The 17080-nt window shown below is 44.0% G+C and overlaps 1 protein-coding gene across 2 annotated transcripts; it reads left to right on the top strand.

Moving 5' to 3' along the window:
• The first annotated feature begins 1700 nt into the window (after positions 1-1700).
• Positions 1701-16736, top strand: LOC119899943 (NACHT, LRR and PYD domains-containing protein 12-like). Of its 2 annotated transcripts, XM_038714764.1 has the most exons (13): positions 1708-1795; positions 1876-1956; positions 3707-3805; positions 5949-6080; positions 6197-6250; positions 6361-8119; positions 8212-8385; positions 10354-10521; positions 11301-11465; positions 12477-12650; positions 13493-13666; positions 14018-14188; positions 15417-16736. In XM_038714764.1, exons 3-13 carry the CDS (start codon positions 3757-3759, stop codon positions 15637-15639), a joined length of 3243 nt encoding a protein of 1080 aa, XP_038570692.1. In that variant the 5' UTR covers positions 1708-1795; positions 1876-1956; positions 3707-3756; the 3' UTR covers positions 15640-16736. The 2 variants fall into 2 exon arrangements, 1 of the variants encoding a protein (XP_038570692.1); XR_005443965.1 differs by lacking the exon at positions 15417-16736 and having other exon boundaries at positions 1701-1795; positions 1876-3805; positions 12515-12650; positions 14018-14157.
• Positions 16737-17080: the final 344 nt, after the last annotated feature.

The raw sequence follows: 17080 nt of genomic DNA, 5'->3' as shown, positions 1-17080 counted from the left end.
CGTTCACAACAGGATGTTCAGGGAACCACCGTTTCTGTTGAAAAACGTTTTGTCTGTGCCGAACTCGGCCCTGCTAGGATGCAACTTGGGTTTTTGTCTTTTAGTAGAATAAAAACTCTTTTGCACCGATTTTAGCCGGTTTTAGAGATTTTTTTTGGTCTCCAAGTTACTGATCATTTGGTGAGCTTCTTAAAGTGGTGGAGAGAAGTTTGGGGTTTTTAACTGGCCCTGAACTTTTCTTCGTCATGACCGAATAACTGTGTCAGCTTGATGAACATTCAGCATGAGCCTCCTCCTGAGACAATAACTTCATCGCAACAGTATAAGTGAGCGGCACTATATACTGCAGGGCAGACAAACGGGCAGGAAAACGTTTTTGTTTTGGTTGTACTGTTGCACCGTCCTGACTCAACAGGAGACCTTGGATACGGGAGGCGGACGCGCTAACGAGATGGCTAAAACCCGCGGGTAGAAACGTCACTTGCTAGTTTCCTGTATTACTTTGGTATTATACTCTCCTCTTGTCTCTGGTCACTTCACTTCCTGCTCTTGTCTTGTGTTTTTCCCACTGGTTTGATGGTTTGCTCCATCTATGACTTGTTAATTACCTCCCTTGTGTATTTAAAGGACCAGTCTGTAATATTTCTGAGGATCTACAGACAGAAATGCAATATAAGATCCATAACTATGTTTTCAGTGGTGTGTAAAGACCTTCCATAATAAACCGTTATGTTTTTACCTTAGAATGAGACGTTTATATCTACTTAACCACGGGAACCCCCTTCCATGGACGTCGCCACGTTGCATCGTCATGTTTCTACAGTAGCTGAAAACAAAGCGTTTCGTTTTTTCATTTCCCCAGTATCTCCAGGCAGAGCACATTTAGGGGAATCACGTTCTCTGACGGCTCTTTCAAAGTAAAAGCTCAGTTCAACTCCAAATACTGCATTACAGTAAACAAGCTTCTTGCGCTTTTATTTTGTAGGCAGAACCACTAAAGAGGAAGTGATTATGTGAGTAACTGTCGCTGTCAGAGATCTATTTCAGCAGCTGTCAAAGTGTTTAGGTATTTATATTTAATGCCGCTATCAAAGCACCGTAATCTGGCAGCGGGCCAGATAGATTGTTGGCGGGCAGTTTTGGCGAGGGTCCATAATCACAGAGAGAATCAACGTGTTTCCCTTTTCAGTGTTTGTATAAACTTTATCTAATGTGTGGTTTATAATCATAATCATATATATCATTCACTCCTCCCTCCCCTGTGATCTTCCTCAGCCTGGTTTGTTTGGTTTTACATTCTTTTATTTTTTAGACTCTGGATTATTTACATGAGTCTTTGGTAGTTTTTGTCTTTCTGGATTTGGTTGCTTTGTTATGTTTGGACTGCTCCCTGGTTTTGGACGTTGGCCTGTCTCTTCATCACATAAGCCCCCCCACCCCCACCCCAGTGTTGGATTATTAATAAACCTCTTAAGAACTGAACTTGTTCTGTTTGTTGACCTGAGTTTGAGTCCTAGTCTTAGTTTCCCTTTTTCTACACTTGAGAAACCATGAAAGAAAACTCACAAAGGCTAAAAGTAAAGTAACACAAGACACTCGAGGAAGTATCATTTTACTGTGATGGGGTGACAGGCGGGCTTTTGGTCTAGTAATGCCCCAATCAGCTGCAACCTCTCAGGGAAGCTCCACCCCCTCTCTCTCCAGAAGCAGGCGCACACCTGTGGATCTCTAACAGGTGATTTACAGGGAGCACTCAGGATCTCTCTGTGGCCATCGTGATCCAGTCAGGGAGCAGGTAGGTCTCCTAGAAGTCATGCGTCAAGGCTGACAATATGTTAACTCATGTGAACGTGTTTTAATTTGTTTTCATCACAGGCATTTTAAGCCACCTGTCGTCCAGACCCTGTCGTGCTAAAGTCCACAGCAGAGGAGGCACTGGAGGTCGATAACCCTGAGGTAAAAAGATGCTATCTAGTAGAGCTATGCTGGTTTATTAGATTGTGTGTTTACAGGTGGCCTTTGATCACATGACTTATCATCGTACATGGCAGTGGCCCTAAACGAGTCAGAGCTGGGTTGACTAATTACTGCATTGTGAGGTAAATATCATCTGTAAGGTATTTAGCAGGTATGGTTTGTTAAAAAATAAATAAATACTAAAGTAATTACATTCTTGTAACTTTAGGGTTGTATAGCTGCTGCTGTTTTACCTGCCTGATCAACTGCTGCTATTTGTGCTTGTACTTCTGTATCCTATTTTATGAGACCGTTACAGGTGGATGGGCCCTGTGAATGTTTTTGCCTGCTGATGATAAGGTCTGCTACGGGGGTGGCCATTGTCCCTTTTTGTTTTTGTTTTGTTTGGCTATATGATTTCCCTCAGTTCATCAGCCAGACAGACAGGGTGGTGGCTTTTGGGAGCCCCTTTCCCCTTCACTGCATGTGTTGGTGTGTGTATGACAGTTGTATGTAGTGTGTCAAAGCACCCGGGCGGCCCACAGGTAACTTCCTGCATGTCCGGCTTCTGTAGATGCTCAGGTTGCTTTTATCCTTGAGTGTTTCTGGCAGCGTTGGCATCTACATCTTGGTGGTGGTTTGAGCTTGTGTAATGAATGAAATTGCCCAAAAACCTGTTGGTTTTTTTTTATTTTATTTATTTTTTCATATATTAAAATAAGTCCTCCTTCCAGTCGAAACTCATGTCTCTGAATCTTAATTGTCGGGAACCTACGGCAACTGTTAGTTAGCTATTTGGGGGTTTGAACCCGTCACTCTTTGCCTCGGTTACACTTCGACAGACCCAAAACCACAGCTTAAAGCTGATGGCAGGCGTCCAAATGAATTTTCTCTTCACCTGAACATGCCTCAACAAACATGTTCAGCGTCTCCTTTCCTACCTTTCCTTTTTCTTTCCTCTCGTGTTTCATTCCCTTCCACTTTTCCCGCCCGCTTAATTTTTATTTCTCATCGTTTCCTTCCCAACAGCCTATTACCCCCCCCCCCCCCTTTTCCTCCCTAAACCCTCCTTCCTTTTGCATCCTGTCCTGCCTCCTAGCTTCCTTCCCTTGTTTCCACCCTCCTCTAAATCCTCCCTTCCTTTGACTCAATCGTCTGAACACTGTAGGAAATGAAGTCGCAGCTTTTGGGAAATGTTTTCATTGATTGCACTATTTCACCAGCAGATGTCGCTCACGTCACATTCACGGTGTTCACCGGCCCTTTAAGTGGTGAACACGTTCAATTTCATCTACTGCAAAGTCTCAAACACACCAACCATCCTGATCACTCTGACCTTCATGTGGTAGCGATGCAAATTTCTTCTATGCCATTAATTCCAGGTTTGGTTTCAGGGGTGGGGAGTTATCGTGCTTTCCATAATGGTAGTATCCAAAGAATGATGTGTAATGAGTAAAAATGCACTAACTGTACTTTATAATTTATGGTATATTATCTCAGTTCACTCTGATGAATAAAATGGGCGTTACCACAAAGCAGAATCACTTCCTGGTTACTTATTAAAGGCAAATCTGGGCAGAAAGCTCAGGTGGAAAGTGAAGGAAGCAACTTCTGACTTTAGTTTCTGACCTCTTTGCTCTCATTAAAATTAACTGGGCTTAAAGGAAAACTTTTAAAATTAGTATTTTATAAACCGTTTGACAGAAAGCCACTACTTTATTTCAGTTCCTTGTAACTATTTTCTGTGCAGTGTTTGTTCTTTACTCGTGAGGTCAGAGGAGGTGGGTGAAAGGATGCAGGATGGGAAACTCGGCTGGCCGGGACGTTGTTCCTGTAACATCACAGTGTGGTAAGATGCATTCCTTGTTAACACTTGGTTTATGAGCTCGCTTCTGTGTAGAAACAGTCATAGTGAGTGTTCAGCTCTGTCAAAAATAGAAAGTCAACAATGAGACTGATGACTAACTGTGAAACTTAACAAGACTCAACCTGTTTGGACAGGAAGGCGGAAACAAAACTAACCTGTCAGCCCGTCTGAGGAGGGTTATTCTGATCACTGTGGAACAAAAACAGGTCCAAAGATGTTCAGATATAATGTCACAGCTTTTGGTCTCCATGAAGACAAATACATGTAAATAAAATGCTTTTACAGAAAGTCTGAGTTTGCAAATGTCAGATAAATATTTGCACTCTGGATCTCCGTTAAAAGATAAGGAACCATCAAGTCTACACAGGAGGCGTTTCAGACCTGTTTCAGCTGTTTAATGAATTTAACACACTTCCTGTTTAATCAATGCAGCAACTGTCTGGTTCCTTTTATTTTTCAGTACTTTGTACTTTGTACAAATCTGCAACTTAAAGATAGAAACAGCAGATTAATGTGAAAACAAACTCAAGCAAACAAGCAAAACATATAGTTGACTTCGTGTGTGTGAGACCACCAGGAACTTAAACCAAATTAGAAAGCATATTTTATATTTTCAATCTAATTATCTCAAGTTAAACTTCCTGGTGCAATGAGGGCAAATGGTTCTTACTATCAGCCTTTCATTCATTTGTGATAACCATTGTGCTGCGAGGTTTCAGAAGTGCGCAAACACAAACTGTGACTCAGCGGCAGGTTTTCGTTTCTGTGGTTTTCCTGTTTAAGAGCTCAAGCAGGTCTGAACGCAGCCGACACAGCTCACATGCCGACTCTTTCCTTTAGTGAGTCTCCTGAAATAAAGAATTCAGTCCAGACGTCTTTTTAAGGGTTTTATTCTTTGCAAAGGATCAGACAGACAGAGTGCAAACACTCTGCAGTGTAAGACAAAGAGCCAGAGAAGAAACAGGTGACTTTATATTACGCAGCTGTCTCAGGGAGGAAGGGACCAAAGATGAAGTCCCAACAAGGACAGTCGGATAAGAAAACTCTAAGCGTCTTTCCCATGGGAACCTTCACCTAGCTGCAACCTAATGGAATGATCAAAACCACACAGTGAAACATTGGTCTATAATAATGAAGCCTGCAGGGTGAAACAGTAAAATATCAAATTTCCATCCCAACACACAGCAATAGTTCTGGAATAAGCACTTCCCTTCGCTTTTTCAAGCTTAAACGTTTTTGTTGTCATTTTTATGTTTTAAATATTAGATTTCATTAATTTGGAATGTGTTCTTGGTATTCTGTCCACCCACAATACGTATAGAGGACACAAAACAACTCGGTGTCTTCATCTCTTACGATGACATGCTGCCAGTTCAACTGCATTCCCAGTAGTTTATGGATGGGATGGCTATTTTCAAAATCATGTGACTTTTTAGAGTAGCCAGCTATTTTTTTCCACAAAGTATCGCGAAGCCGGACCAAATTCTGAAGTTGTTGCTCAATAATGTTACTGTAGAATCCCCAGGCGCCGAGCTCTCTAGGACTCCCCGCCACAGACAGATTCCTTCCCCTTAGAAACCCTCAGTCACAGAGAGACGGCCCTGTTGTTCAGCCGGGGGCTCACAAGTACCCCCACACCGGGAACCTTTTACCACTACGGTCAGACCCTATCCATAGTTTTGGTTCCAGTTGGTTTGTGCGTAGAGGTAAAGTCGACTAACTCTTGTTGGTTCTGCTCCACCTCCCACACCAACTCCCTCCCCACCAGAAAGCTGACGTCCTTAGACCCAACTTTCATAGTCTGGGCTCAGCAAGACAAGGTCCAACCCTTACATCCAGCCTTGTGTCGGTCCAGCCACCAGGGAATCAACCCCCTCCCAGGCCTGGCTGCAGCAGAGGGCCCTGGTCTCTGAGTTCTGGGCCTTGGGTAGCCCTACCAGAGTCATGGAGGTTTTCAAATCCCTCCACTGTGTCAAGGTGGTGATTCTCCGAGGGGTCGTACAGTACGGAAGAAGTTGGCCCCCCCCCAAAAAAACCCTCCTGAAAATGTGAAAGGGAACATGTTTAAGTTTCTTAGTTCTGTTGGTCGAGAAAATCCCTGATTATTTTGTCTTTTCTCAATCAGCTGAAACTCAGAGGGAAGCAGGACGCTCACCACTGACCGCTGATCATGGAAGTCTCATCATCACACCTCGGTTTACGGGTATTGATGCGAAAGGGGATGCCAATCTAACCATCAATGTCACCAACACATATGGTAAATGTATACCCTGAATTTATAAATCAAATAAATACATTATTTATGATTCATTATGTACTTAAAATGCTTAAAATGTACCCACCAAAATGAGATGTTGCATATTTCTGTTTCAGTCCAACCTCCTGACAGGACAGACCAGACGAATGCCGTTTCTCCCAAAACTGAAGGTATTGTGCTGTTCAAAGACATAAAATGACCAAATGAAAGAAAAGGCTCTTCTGCTATTGAAACCAAGCTAAAGTAAATTATTTTGACCTTTTTTTAATTCATCTTTCAGGAAACATCCAACGGTGCCAAGCTGAGCTAAAATCTTATCTTCAAAACATAACAAAAAATCTGTCTCAAGTCACAAAGGACGATGGGTCATCGACTCCTTTAAACAAGATCTACACCGAGCTTTACATCACAGAAGGAGGCAGTGGGGAGGTAAACAGTGAACACGAAGTGATCGAGTTAGAATGTAAAAGGTGTACGAGTGAGGAGAGGAAAATCCACCTCAATGACATTTTTAAACCGTTATCAAACGAAGAGAGTCCTCCACAGAGAGTTCTGACGAAGGGAATCGCCGGCATTGGAAAAACTGTGGCTGTGCAGAAATTCATTTATGACTGGGCCGCAGGAGAAGCCAACCAAACTACTCTGTTCATATTTCCTTTCACATTCAGAGACTTAAATTTAATAAAAGATAACTCTCACAGTCTTGTAACGTTAATAAATTACTATTTTGAAGAAGTGAAGGATTTGGAAACATCAGACTACAACAATTCAAGTGTTTTGTTCATCTTTGACGGGCTGGACGAAAGCAAATTCCCTCTGGACTTTGAGAAAAACGAGATGTGCCGCAGTCTCACAAAGGCCACAAGAGTAGACGTCCTCCTGACCAACTTAATCACAGGGAAACTGCTGCACAAAGCCTCGGTCTGGATCACAAGCAGACCCGCCGCCGCCACCAGGATTCCCTCCGAGTACATCAACAGGGTGACGGAGGTACGAGGCTTTAACGACGAGCAGAAGGACGAGTACTTCCGGAAGAAAGTCAGCGACAAGGACGTGGCTCAGAAGATATTAGATCATCTTCATTCAAAGCCGTTGAGAAGTCTGTACATCATGTGCCACATCCCTGTGTTCTGCTGGATTTCAGCCACGGCTCTCCAGAGTCTCCTGACAGAAAACCGGCGAGGTGAGCTGCCCAAGACTGTGAGTGAAATGTACACACACTTCCTGATCATCCAGACGAAGCTCAAAGATTATCAGGATGGTAAAACGGACAAAGGTGTCATCATGAAGCTGGGAAAGCTGGCATTTGAACAGCTACGGGAGGGCAACATAATCTTCTGTGAGAATGACTTGAAGAGTTGTGAAATTAGTCTGGAACAAGCTGCAGTTTATTCTGGAGTTTGTACAGAGATCATAAGAAAAGAATATGGTCTTCACAAACAGGAGGTTTACTCGTTCATACATTTAAGTGTCCAGGAGTTCCTCGCCGCTCTGTATGTTTTGGAGACCTTCATAGATCGCGGAGAAAATCTGCTTCCCAGCCAGACAAGTGTGAAAGTGGCATCGGAGAGAGGAGAACTTCCTCTCATCCTCCTCCACAAGAACGCCACGGATATGGCTTTGGTCAGCAGTTATGGACAGTGGGACTTGTTCCTGCGCTTCCTGCTCGGCCTGTCAAAGGACACAAACCAGGAGCTTCTTCAGAAAGCATTTAGATTTAAAGGAAGACGTCCGCTGAGCAGCCACGAGACAATCGCCTACATTCACGAGAAGATCAAGAAACTGTCTTACACCGACACGAGCATCAATCTGTTCCACTGTTTAAATGAGTTGGGTGACCGGTCCCTGGTGGATCAAGTCCAGAAGTACCAGAGCTCTAGAGATGTTAGTAAAATCTCTCCTGCACATTGGTCAGCTCTGGCATTTGTGCTGCTTGTTTCCAATGAAGCGCTGGACGTCTTTGACCTGAAGAAATACTCTGGATCAGATGAGGTTCTGGAGAGGCTGCTGCCCGTGCTCAAAGCATCTAAGACGGCTTTGTAAGTATTTGGCCTCGAGAAACCCGACTGCTCCGAAGCTCTCAGGCTGCGTCAGACCACAATGTTAACGGTCACTTTGTTTTTCACTTCAGGCTGAGCGACTGCAGCCTCACTGACAGATGTTGCAGGTATATTTCATCAGTTCTCAGCTTGGAGTTGTCGGGTCTGGAGGACTTAGACCTGAGCCGAAATAAACTGCAGGACTCTGGAATAGCTCTGCTCTCTGAGGGTCTAAAAAGTCCCGCCTGCAAACTCCAGAGACTCCGGTAGGAGCATCCAGATGTACAGTATGAGTGTGTTTGACTGTGGGACACTGTGGCACAGGGGGTAGAGCGGTTTGCCTGTTAATCGGAAGATCGGAGGTTTGATCCCCAGGCTCCTCCAGTCTGGGTCAAGTTTCTGAACCCTGGCTGTTCCATCGGTGTGTTCATTTCTGTTATGAATGACATCTCATCAAGTTCAAACTATCCATTATCTGTAACCGCTTATCTGTGCAGGGTCGCGGGGGGCTAGAGCCAAACCCTAGCTGCCACCACAGTCTTTGTGCTCCTGTGTTACATTCAGTAACAGTTCCACCTTGTTGTCGGTCCATGCAAAGAAATTTCTGCTGTGGTTCTTCGTCTGTAGAACTTTATTCTTTCTCCAAATCTCCTGCAGCTGCATAGTAGACCATCAGCCTCCTGTTTACACCGGCACGCACATGCTCAGTGTACGTGAACGGCCACTCGATGTGCGTTTTCAGTCGTTTAATATAGAAGCAGATCAACTCTGATACGCATCTAAAATGAGCTCGAGTTTAGTATCCGAGCCGCTCCCGGGAGCAGACTCCTCAAACTCTGCATTACATTTGTTTTTGTCCCGTCTCGCTCCTCCACATCCACACATATTACATATTTAAACAATAGTGTGTTCTACCCTACAACACCGCTAAAGAAATAAGACTGAAATCAGAAATAAGACATCATCTTGATATTAATAGAAAGTGTGTGTGCATAAGACAAAAGAGAGGTAACATCAACACAAGCACAAGTTCGTGTGCTGGATCACATGGTGACCTTCAGAGCTGCAGCTTTCTCACAAGGGTGCCTCTATATTCACAAATCTAGTCTCCTACACTTATCAGGCCCTCCTTACCCGGGCCATCCATCATCAACCGCTTATCCTGCGTACAGGGTCGCGGGGGGCTGGAGCCAATCCCAGCTGACATCGGGCGCAAGGCGGGGTCCACCCTGTACAGGTCGCCAGTCCACACATAGACAAACAACCAGTCACACTTTGGACGGTGGGAGGAAGCCAGAGCACCCAGAGAGAACCCACGCAGACACAGGGAGAACATGCAAACTCCACACACAAAGGCCCAGAACGACCAACGACCTTCTTGCTGTGAGGCGACAGTGCTAACCACCTCGCCGCCCTCCTTACCCGGGCCTCCTATGTTTATAAATCTTAGGTTACTCTTATCGAGCCTGGACCCAGGTGCTATCAACTTTATGTGAGAGTCCAACAAGGCCTCATTGTCTCTCGTTTGGATGTCTGATTTATTTTGGATCCTGGTCGTCCCCCTAACTTCCCCTTCGGCCAATTAGCAAAAGTGCTTGACTGGCCGGGCGTGTGACTGAAAGACAAAGGCTGCACTCTGGTCACACTTTGTCTGAGCATTAAATATGACCATTACGTATGAAAGATGATTATCCAACAAGATTAATAATCATAATCAATAAAACACCAACTAATGATTAATATTCAAATAACATCAGTATTTCAACAACACAGAAAGACCAGCTGATTCGTGGCTGCCTCCATTCATTCACAACTTAACTGTACTGGGAAAAAGATAAGACGATTTATGAGGCTGTTTCCCTGCACATCTTTTAGTTTTACTGCAACAGGATTTAACATAATTATCCAAAGAAATGTTTTGTCCACAGTGTAGAAACTTGTCCTTGCTTCACAGCAGCAGGAATAAACAAGAAATCATTAAATCCCTAAAACACAGGCTAAAAGAAGTTAACCATGAATTCAACATTTGAACTGCATTTGGAAGGAAAGACTGGACATATTTGGCTGTTCCATAACATTATATTTTCTCCTACGTTAGAGAAATAAATGATCTCCAGATTCCATAAAGATCTAAATCAGCAATTTAGATTCTGGCCTGACGAGACCATCAGGCTGACAAACTTATTTTCTGGTGTAACCCATAACAAACTCTTTTTGTTTCTCTTTGTGTGAAGTCTGAAAGAATGTGGCATTACAAAAAAGGGATGCCAATCTTTGGCCAGTGGTCTGGCTTCAAACCCGTCCCACCTGAGGGAGCTGGATCTCAGCGAGAACAGATTTCATGATGAAGGACTGGAGCTACTCTCAGAAGTTCTCAACAAATGCTCTTTGGAAACCCTCAGGTAACCTTTTAACATCAATGTGATTTTTTTTATTCTTTGAGTCTTACCAGTAGAGCCTCCCAACTCCTCACATATGGACGCTTGGTCAAGACCCCTTTTTGACGCCCTTGGTACCCCTTCAGTGTGGTTTTGGGCTCAAAACAATGTTGCGAAACATCGCAATTTTGCAACGGCAAGGCAATTTAATCAGGTTTAGGCACCAAAAGTAGTTTGTTAGGTTTAGGAAAAGATCATTGATCTTTGGGTTTAAATAATTAAGTTACGTACGTCAGTTAACTTACGCACTTTAAGTAACGTTACGTGTGTAACTTATGCAACTGATGTAACCTAATGTATAAAAGAAATTCAATGTTTTTGTTTCACATGGGAAACGAACACCAGTCTCCTGACTGAATGTCCGGTTTCTGGCCCTTCATCCGCCCCAGCCACCTCCTTACTAAGTCTTTTCTGTTAAATATCCAATACCCACCTTTAGCATTAAAAAGTGACACTTCGCCCAGAGCACTGAGCAATGACGCAAACGGGCTCCCCTGTGTGTTACAAACTGACACCATCTGGTCTTGACCATGCGTCCATATGTGACAACTTGGGAGTGAGCTCGGGTTGGGAAAAGACACGGGGTCCTGTTGAACTCTAAAGGGTTCGTGCTCTGGAGAGCAGGGAAGGGATCGGCGTGTGTCCCAGCAACCTGTCCATAAGGTTATTGTGTAAAGAGGAACTTTTGCCCTGATCATGGCCACCTTACCAGCAGCTGAGTCAGGTGTCTCTTCTGTCTGCAGGTTGTGTAAGTGCGGCATCACAGGGAAACCTCTGGCTTCAGCTCTCAGCTTGAACCCATCCCACCTGAAAAACCTGGACCTGTGCAGGAACAGTCTTGGAGCTCAGACAGTCTCTCAGCTCTGTGGCTTTCTGAAGCATCCTGACTGCCAGCTGGAGAGATTATGGTAAGCTGTGGGGAAGGTAAGACTCGGTGTTCAAATCATTAGGGCTTTAAAGGAAAACCTACCACTATTAACTCTCCACTGTGACCTAAACCCAGACGACTACAGATGGACAACAAGTAATCAAGTAATTTCTTATTTTCGATGGAGCTAGGCTAGCAGATTCCCCTAGCTTCTAGTCTTTGTGCTAAGCTAGGCTAAACCTGGCCTTATGGTGCGTTCCATTTGACATGGGAAGACGGAATTTATGAGTTCAAAGTCGGGAACGCCCCCTTAAGTCGGACTTCCAACTTGGAAAGTCGGGAGAACCGCACTGCCCAACTTGTTAAATGGAACGCCGTCAACTCGGGTGCGACATCATTCCCAGCTCTGACCATTATCTCTGAAATGGACGCAGAGAGTGACACCTTATGAATCAGTTTTCTCTTTCTGTGTACTTCAAATTGCTCTAAGCTTATTTAAACATTTACTTTTGTGGCAAGGGGTGGTGGCGGTCGAGGAGGAATCACCACCAGAATCCGTCAGTCAACGCCTTGTGGGGACTTCCACCCCAGGAAATGTTTTATTTGTACTTTGACTAAAACCCCAGTTTAGCAAAGGCTAGTTCACTGACCGAAGTAAGTAATAGTTAATTAATAGTTAGATCATTGATAACTGGAAGTGCCTGGAAAGAGGATGGTTAAAAAATGAAAAACAAATGAAAGAAATCAAAACAATAGACCAGTTGGCTATATTTTTAAAATACCAGCAAACCAACAGGGAGTGCCGCCTGGAGGCACTGCAGCCAATTTGTACTACTAATGATTAACAATGATTAAAATCCTACTAACTAAACTAAACTGAGGCAAAACAGCAGCTGCCACTCCAGGCAGGGGAACTGTCAGCCAGGTAGACGCCAATAATGCAGACGGCTGCAAAACATGCACCAGGTTTTTAACTCGATCACCTAAAAGTCACAGAGAGGATCCATGTGGCAACTGAAAAGAATAAAAAACATTTACTATTTTTGTAAAGGCTTTATAGGACAGACTTAACAAAGGCGTGTGCTGCAGCTCTGGCCTCAGCTCTGGCTTCCAAACCCGCCCAGCTGAGGGAGTTGGATCTGGGAGGGAACATCCTGGAGGACGCTGGAGTGATGGAGATAGCTGCTCTGCTGAAGGATCCAAACTGCAGAGTGGAAACACTGAGGTGAGACGGTCCTCATACTTCAAAGAATCTTAATAGTAAGGTCCTAGACCTCAGGTAACAATCAAACAACCAGCCAGGCCTGAGTACAGCGAGCCTACAGCTTTGGCCAAGGCATCAGTCCTGTTTGGGCGCAGCCTGAAGGAATGATGTGGGGCCTCTGCCATGAAGACTCTCATGTTGCAAGAATAGGTGCAGAGGTCTGGGGCTTTGCCAGCTAGGTGGTGATGAAGCCAGGGAATCCTGCAATTTGATTTGTTTTCAATTCTTGAAGTCATTATTTAATATAGACTGGATCAGAGGCTCCCCAAATTCAAACTGGTTTAGAATGGGGGAGCCTCTGATCAGAAACCCTGCAGCAGCCAATGAGAGCGAGCTGAGCGGGAAGCGTCCCCTGCGTGTTGCGTATCTGCTCTTTAAAATGCATAAACCTGCTGATTCCCCTCTTCTCAGCCTCGAGTTCATCCACAGTTTGATTCTCTTCAAAACACAGCACACGGGAACTGCAGCTCAAGACACTTCAGCACTCACTTCACTGTTGATTGGTCAGATCAGAAAAGATGACTTGCTACACTTTAAATCATCCAGATGGCTGAAACTTCATTTTTTCTGTCATGCTTTAGAAGCGAGTGTCTGTCATTTATGGAGCACGTCCGTGGTATTTCCATATACAGGGGGTCAGAGCAGCTGGCAGGTTGACAAATATGTCCTGATTTGAATGACATCAGTGTTAAGTCGTCCATCCCACATGAAAAACTGAGCCACTGGGTCAGAGGTCAGAGGTCAGGGTCTGGAGCTGCCACTGCATGTTACCGCCTGTAAGTTAGAACTGTTTTCTCCAACAGACTGGCGGGCTGTCGGTTCACAGAGAGCAGCTGTGCTGCGCTGGCTTCCAGTCTGAAGTCAAACCCCGCCCACCTGAGAGTTCTGGATCTGGCGAGAAATAAACTTCAAGACGCTGGTGTCGAACACCTTTCTGAGTTCTTGGCAGAGCCACTTTGTCGACTGGAGACACTAAAGTGAGTTTTGTGGCCTTCATCACACTTTCACACACATTCAGGTGTGCAGAGATGGTTTTCAGGTATTCAACCACCACAATCTGCAGGACACAAACATGGTTTATAACCTGGCCGGGTGTTGGTGTGATACTCTGGACAAAATGTTCAGACAGACCAAACCACAAAAAACATCGACAACAGTGTGAATTTAGAGATAAAACTCAAACATTTATCCAATTAGTTTAAAAAAAACATAAGAAATCTGTCGTTGCCTCAGTCAGGGCTCCATTTGGTTGAACTCCTCCCTTGTTAAAGAATCTTTCAGAAACAAAAACTATGATCTGAAAACTTTTTTTATTTGTCTCCTTTAAGCCTGAAATGCTGCACGTTAACAGAAGCCTGCTGCCGGTCTTTTACCTTCGCCCTCAGCTGCTCCTTTGCTCTCAAAGAGCTCGACCTGAGCTACAACTCGCTGAAGGACCAGGGTGTGAAGCTGCTCTCTGATTGGCTGCGGAAACCCCAGTGTGGACTGCAGATACTGAGGTGAGTCTTTTCTGTAATTCTGGTCACCAAACGAAACTTCTAAGTACGACATGTACTGTACAATACAATGAAAGGAGAAGCCAATAGGTCATATAAAGCCATGCATAAAAAAATGGTATTATGGATTATCTTTAATGGGACCACTGAAAGCTAAAGCTGGATTTATGATCAACATAAGGGGTTGACAGAAGTTTTGATTTACAGTTGTGCATTGGATTTCACCTGTTGATATCACCTCTGTAACGCTAGACGCAAGTATCTGGCTTTATACTCCCCACAGTGTCCAACTTTTTTACGGAGCACATTTATAAAAAACAACAGGTATTGGCCAAAGTGCTTTAGAGAAGGGAAACAAATGGAAATAACTGTAACAGACATCTTTGTTGTATTAATAATTAAGGGGATTTTGGCATCAAATGTTACAAGTGGGCCTCAAACCGGGATTTAAAAGTGGCGTTCGATGTGGAGGATCTGATAGTTAGAATAAACTGTTCCACAGTCTTGGAGCAGCAATGGAAAAAGTTCGGTCACCTTTGGCTTTTGATCAGGAGGAGGAACTGATCAGGGAATCTGGACTGAGGAGATGATGCCAATCCATGCAGAGATTTGAAAACAAACTCAAGAATATTAACAACAACTCTATATTTTACTGGTAACCAGTGAAGGGAGGCCAGTACCAGGGAGATATGGTCTCTCATCTTGGTACCAGTGGAGTCCTGCTGCGGAGTTATGAAGCAGCTGTGGGCGAGTTAGAGAAGACCGATGGACTCTGAAATAAAAAAAGCCTATGACCATCAGCCTGATGTGGGAAATGCTACTGCTGATGACAGAATTTATTAGTTTGTCAAATTGTAATGCTGATTCAGAAAATTGCACCCACATTTCAGAAACTTGGAGACAAAGGCCCCAGAAAAATGAGGATAATAAGGACTTTCTCTCATTAAGCTGGAGAAAAGTCATGTGTGAGTATAGCTTGTATGTCATCTGCATATAAACGAAAAAGGATGTATTTTCCAAAAGCAGACAGCAGTGGAAGCATGTACAGTGTATTAAAAATAAAATGGTGCTAAGATGGAACCTTGGGGTTCACCACAGGAGACCGAACAGTAAAGGAAAAGCACAACAGACCTTAACTATCTTTGAGGTGTCCACGTGTACGACTTTGAGACACCTGACAGCCAAAATTAAAGTTGTTAATGTGACTATTAAAACAGTTGTTCTCTGTCAGGTTGTCGGAGTGCACAGCGAGCAGCTGCGAGTGTCTTGCCTCGGCTCTGAGGTTGAACCCTTCGCACCTCAGAGAGCTGGAGCTGAGCAAGTCTCATCCAGGAGACTCGGCTCTGCAGCTGCTGTCGGATCTACAGAAGGACAAAGATTACAGTCTGCAGACCCTGACGGTGACACCGACACCTGTTCCTTCCAGCAACATTCTCCATCCTTCCACCAGATGACCTCAGACTTTCACTTCCACCTGCTCACCTGTTTCCACTTTCCCTCACCAGCCCTGCAGTTACAGTATATTTACTGCCCTTTACCATCGATTGTTATGGTTTTGGGTTTAGTGTTGGTACTTGCTGTTCTCTTTTGGCAAGTCTTTGCTACCTGCCTCTCCTCTCCTTTCACTTCACTTCCTGCTCTTGTGTTTTCCCGCTGGTTTAATTGGTTGCTCCTTCCTGATTAATTTCACCTGTGTCTCGTTACAGCGTCCTCTTGGGTTTTTAGTTTGTCTAGTTCCCTCACTCTTTCCCAGTTTGTTGATGTCTTTGGACTTGTGTCCAGCCATTTTCCCAGTGTTAGATTGTCTGTGTATCCCTTGGATCCTGACTCTGCCGGACTCTGGAGTCTTGGTTGTACCTTTTTTTGAAGTTGTTTCTTTGTTGGACTGCTCACCTGTTGTGTTTTTTTTTGGCTACCTCATCACCAGGTTGTAAATCTTTGTTCATGTTGATTTGTTCAATAAATCCTTGAACTGAACCTGCTCTGCCCGAGTGTTCTGCGTTTGGGGCCAAATACCTGGTTGTCTCTTGTCTGCTCCCCTTTGTTTCCTGAATTCACCTGTGACCCTGACAATTCCTTCTAACACGAAAGCCTGTCAATCAACTCTTGACCAAACTTTCACACCTGACCTGTTTGGTCCCTTGACAACTGGACTTTTAGGGCTTTGGAGTTTTGTGATTTCCTGTTTTATTTTGAAACTATCCTTCCTTGTGTGTCCTGCGTAGCTTTGATTCCTGTCTTTATGTTCCTTGGTTGATTGTTTGCCCACCCTAATTCCACGCGTGTTTCATTAATCACCTCCCTCTTTGTGTATTTAAGTCAGTGTTTTATCATTGTTAGTTGTCGTTGCATTTCGTCAGCGTTCTAGTATTCCAGACAGATCTTTTGCTTCCTCGTATTTGTCAAATTACTTTTATTACTTTATTTTGTTCGTCCTTGTGGATGGATTGCATATGCTATGCTGTTCTGGATTTGTTTGTGCTTTGTTTTGGACTTCCTGCCTCATTCATTGTAAGTTCACCCTTTAAGGTATTAAAAGTTGCAACCTGCATCTACTGTGCCCTGTAGATTGCCCTGTAGGTGTTCCTCGTTTGGCTCCAAATCCTCTGTTTTCCAGTGTCAGCGCTTGAGCTCGATGTTAAACAGAAGCTTTACTCTGTGAAGAAAGTTAACTGTAAATTATCTTGGCATTTAACAGTCGGACCAAAGCTTTAGAGGACGTCCACACACCGACACTACAGCTCCTTTACAGCTGAAAGAAATCTAAAGCTGTTTGACCTTAGTGACATATTAGTCTTAAAAATGGTTGTATTTAAAATGAACTATTTCATGAATGGACAATATTTGAAACATTTCATTAGTGTAATTAGATAGTCAGAGGGTGTGATCACAAAT

This window comes from Micropterus salmoides, unplaced genomic scaffold (genome assembly GCF_014851395.1).
Source record: "Micropterus salmoides isolate LMB-PRFRI ecotype aquatic unplaced genomic scaffold, ASM1485139v1 Ms_hic_scaffold_12, whole genome shotgun sequence".
In the NCBI taxonomy this organism is placed as follows: Eukaryota; Metazoa; Chordata; class Actinopteri; order Centrarchiformes; family Centrarchidae; genus Micropterus; species Micropterus salmoides.
This window is presented reverse-complemented; position numbering and strand designations above follow the sequence as displayed.

What these genes read in the sequence shown, in the direction of transcription:
- LOC119899943 (XM_038714764.1), top strand. Translation starts at nt 3,757, where the DNA reads ATGGGAAACTCGGCTGGCCGGGACGTTGTTCCTGTAACATCACAGTGT. An exon ending in CAATGTCACCAACACATATG is followed by an intron (nt 6,081 to 6,196) that starts GTAAATGTATAC and finishes TTTCTGTTTCAG; the next exon opens with TCCAACCTCCTGACAGGACA. An exon ending in AAAGCATCTAAGACGGCTTT is followed by an intron (nt 8,120 to 8,211) that starts GTAAGTATTTGG and finishes TTTTCACTTCAG; the next exon opens with GCTGAGCGACTGCAGCCTCA.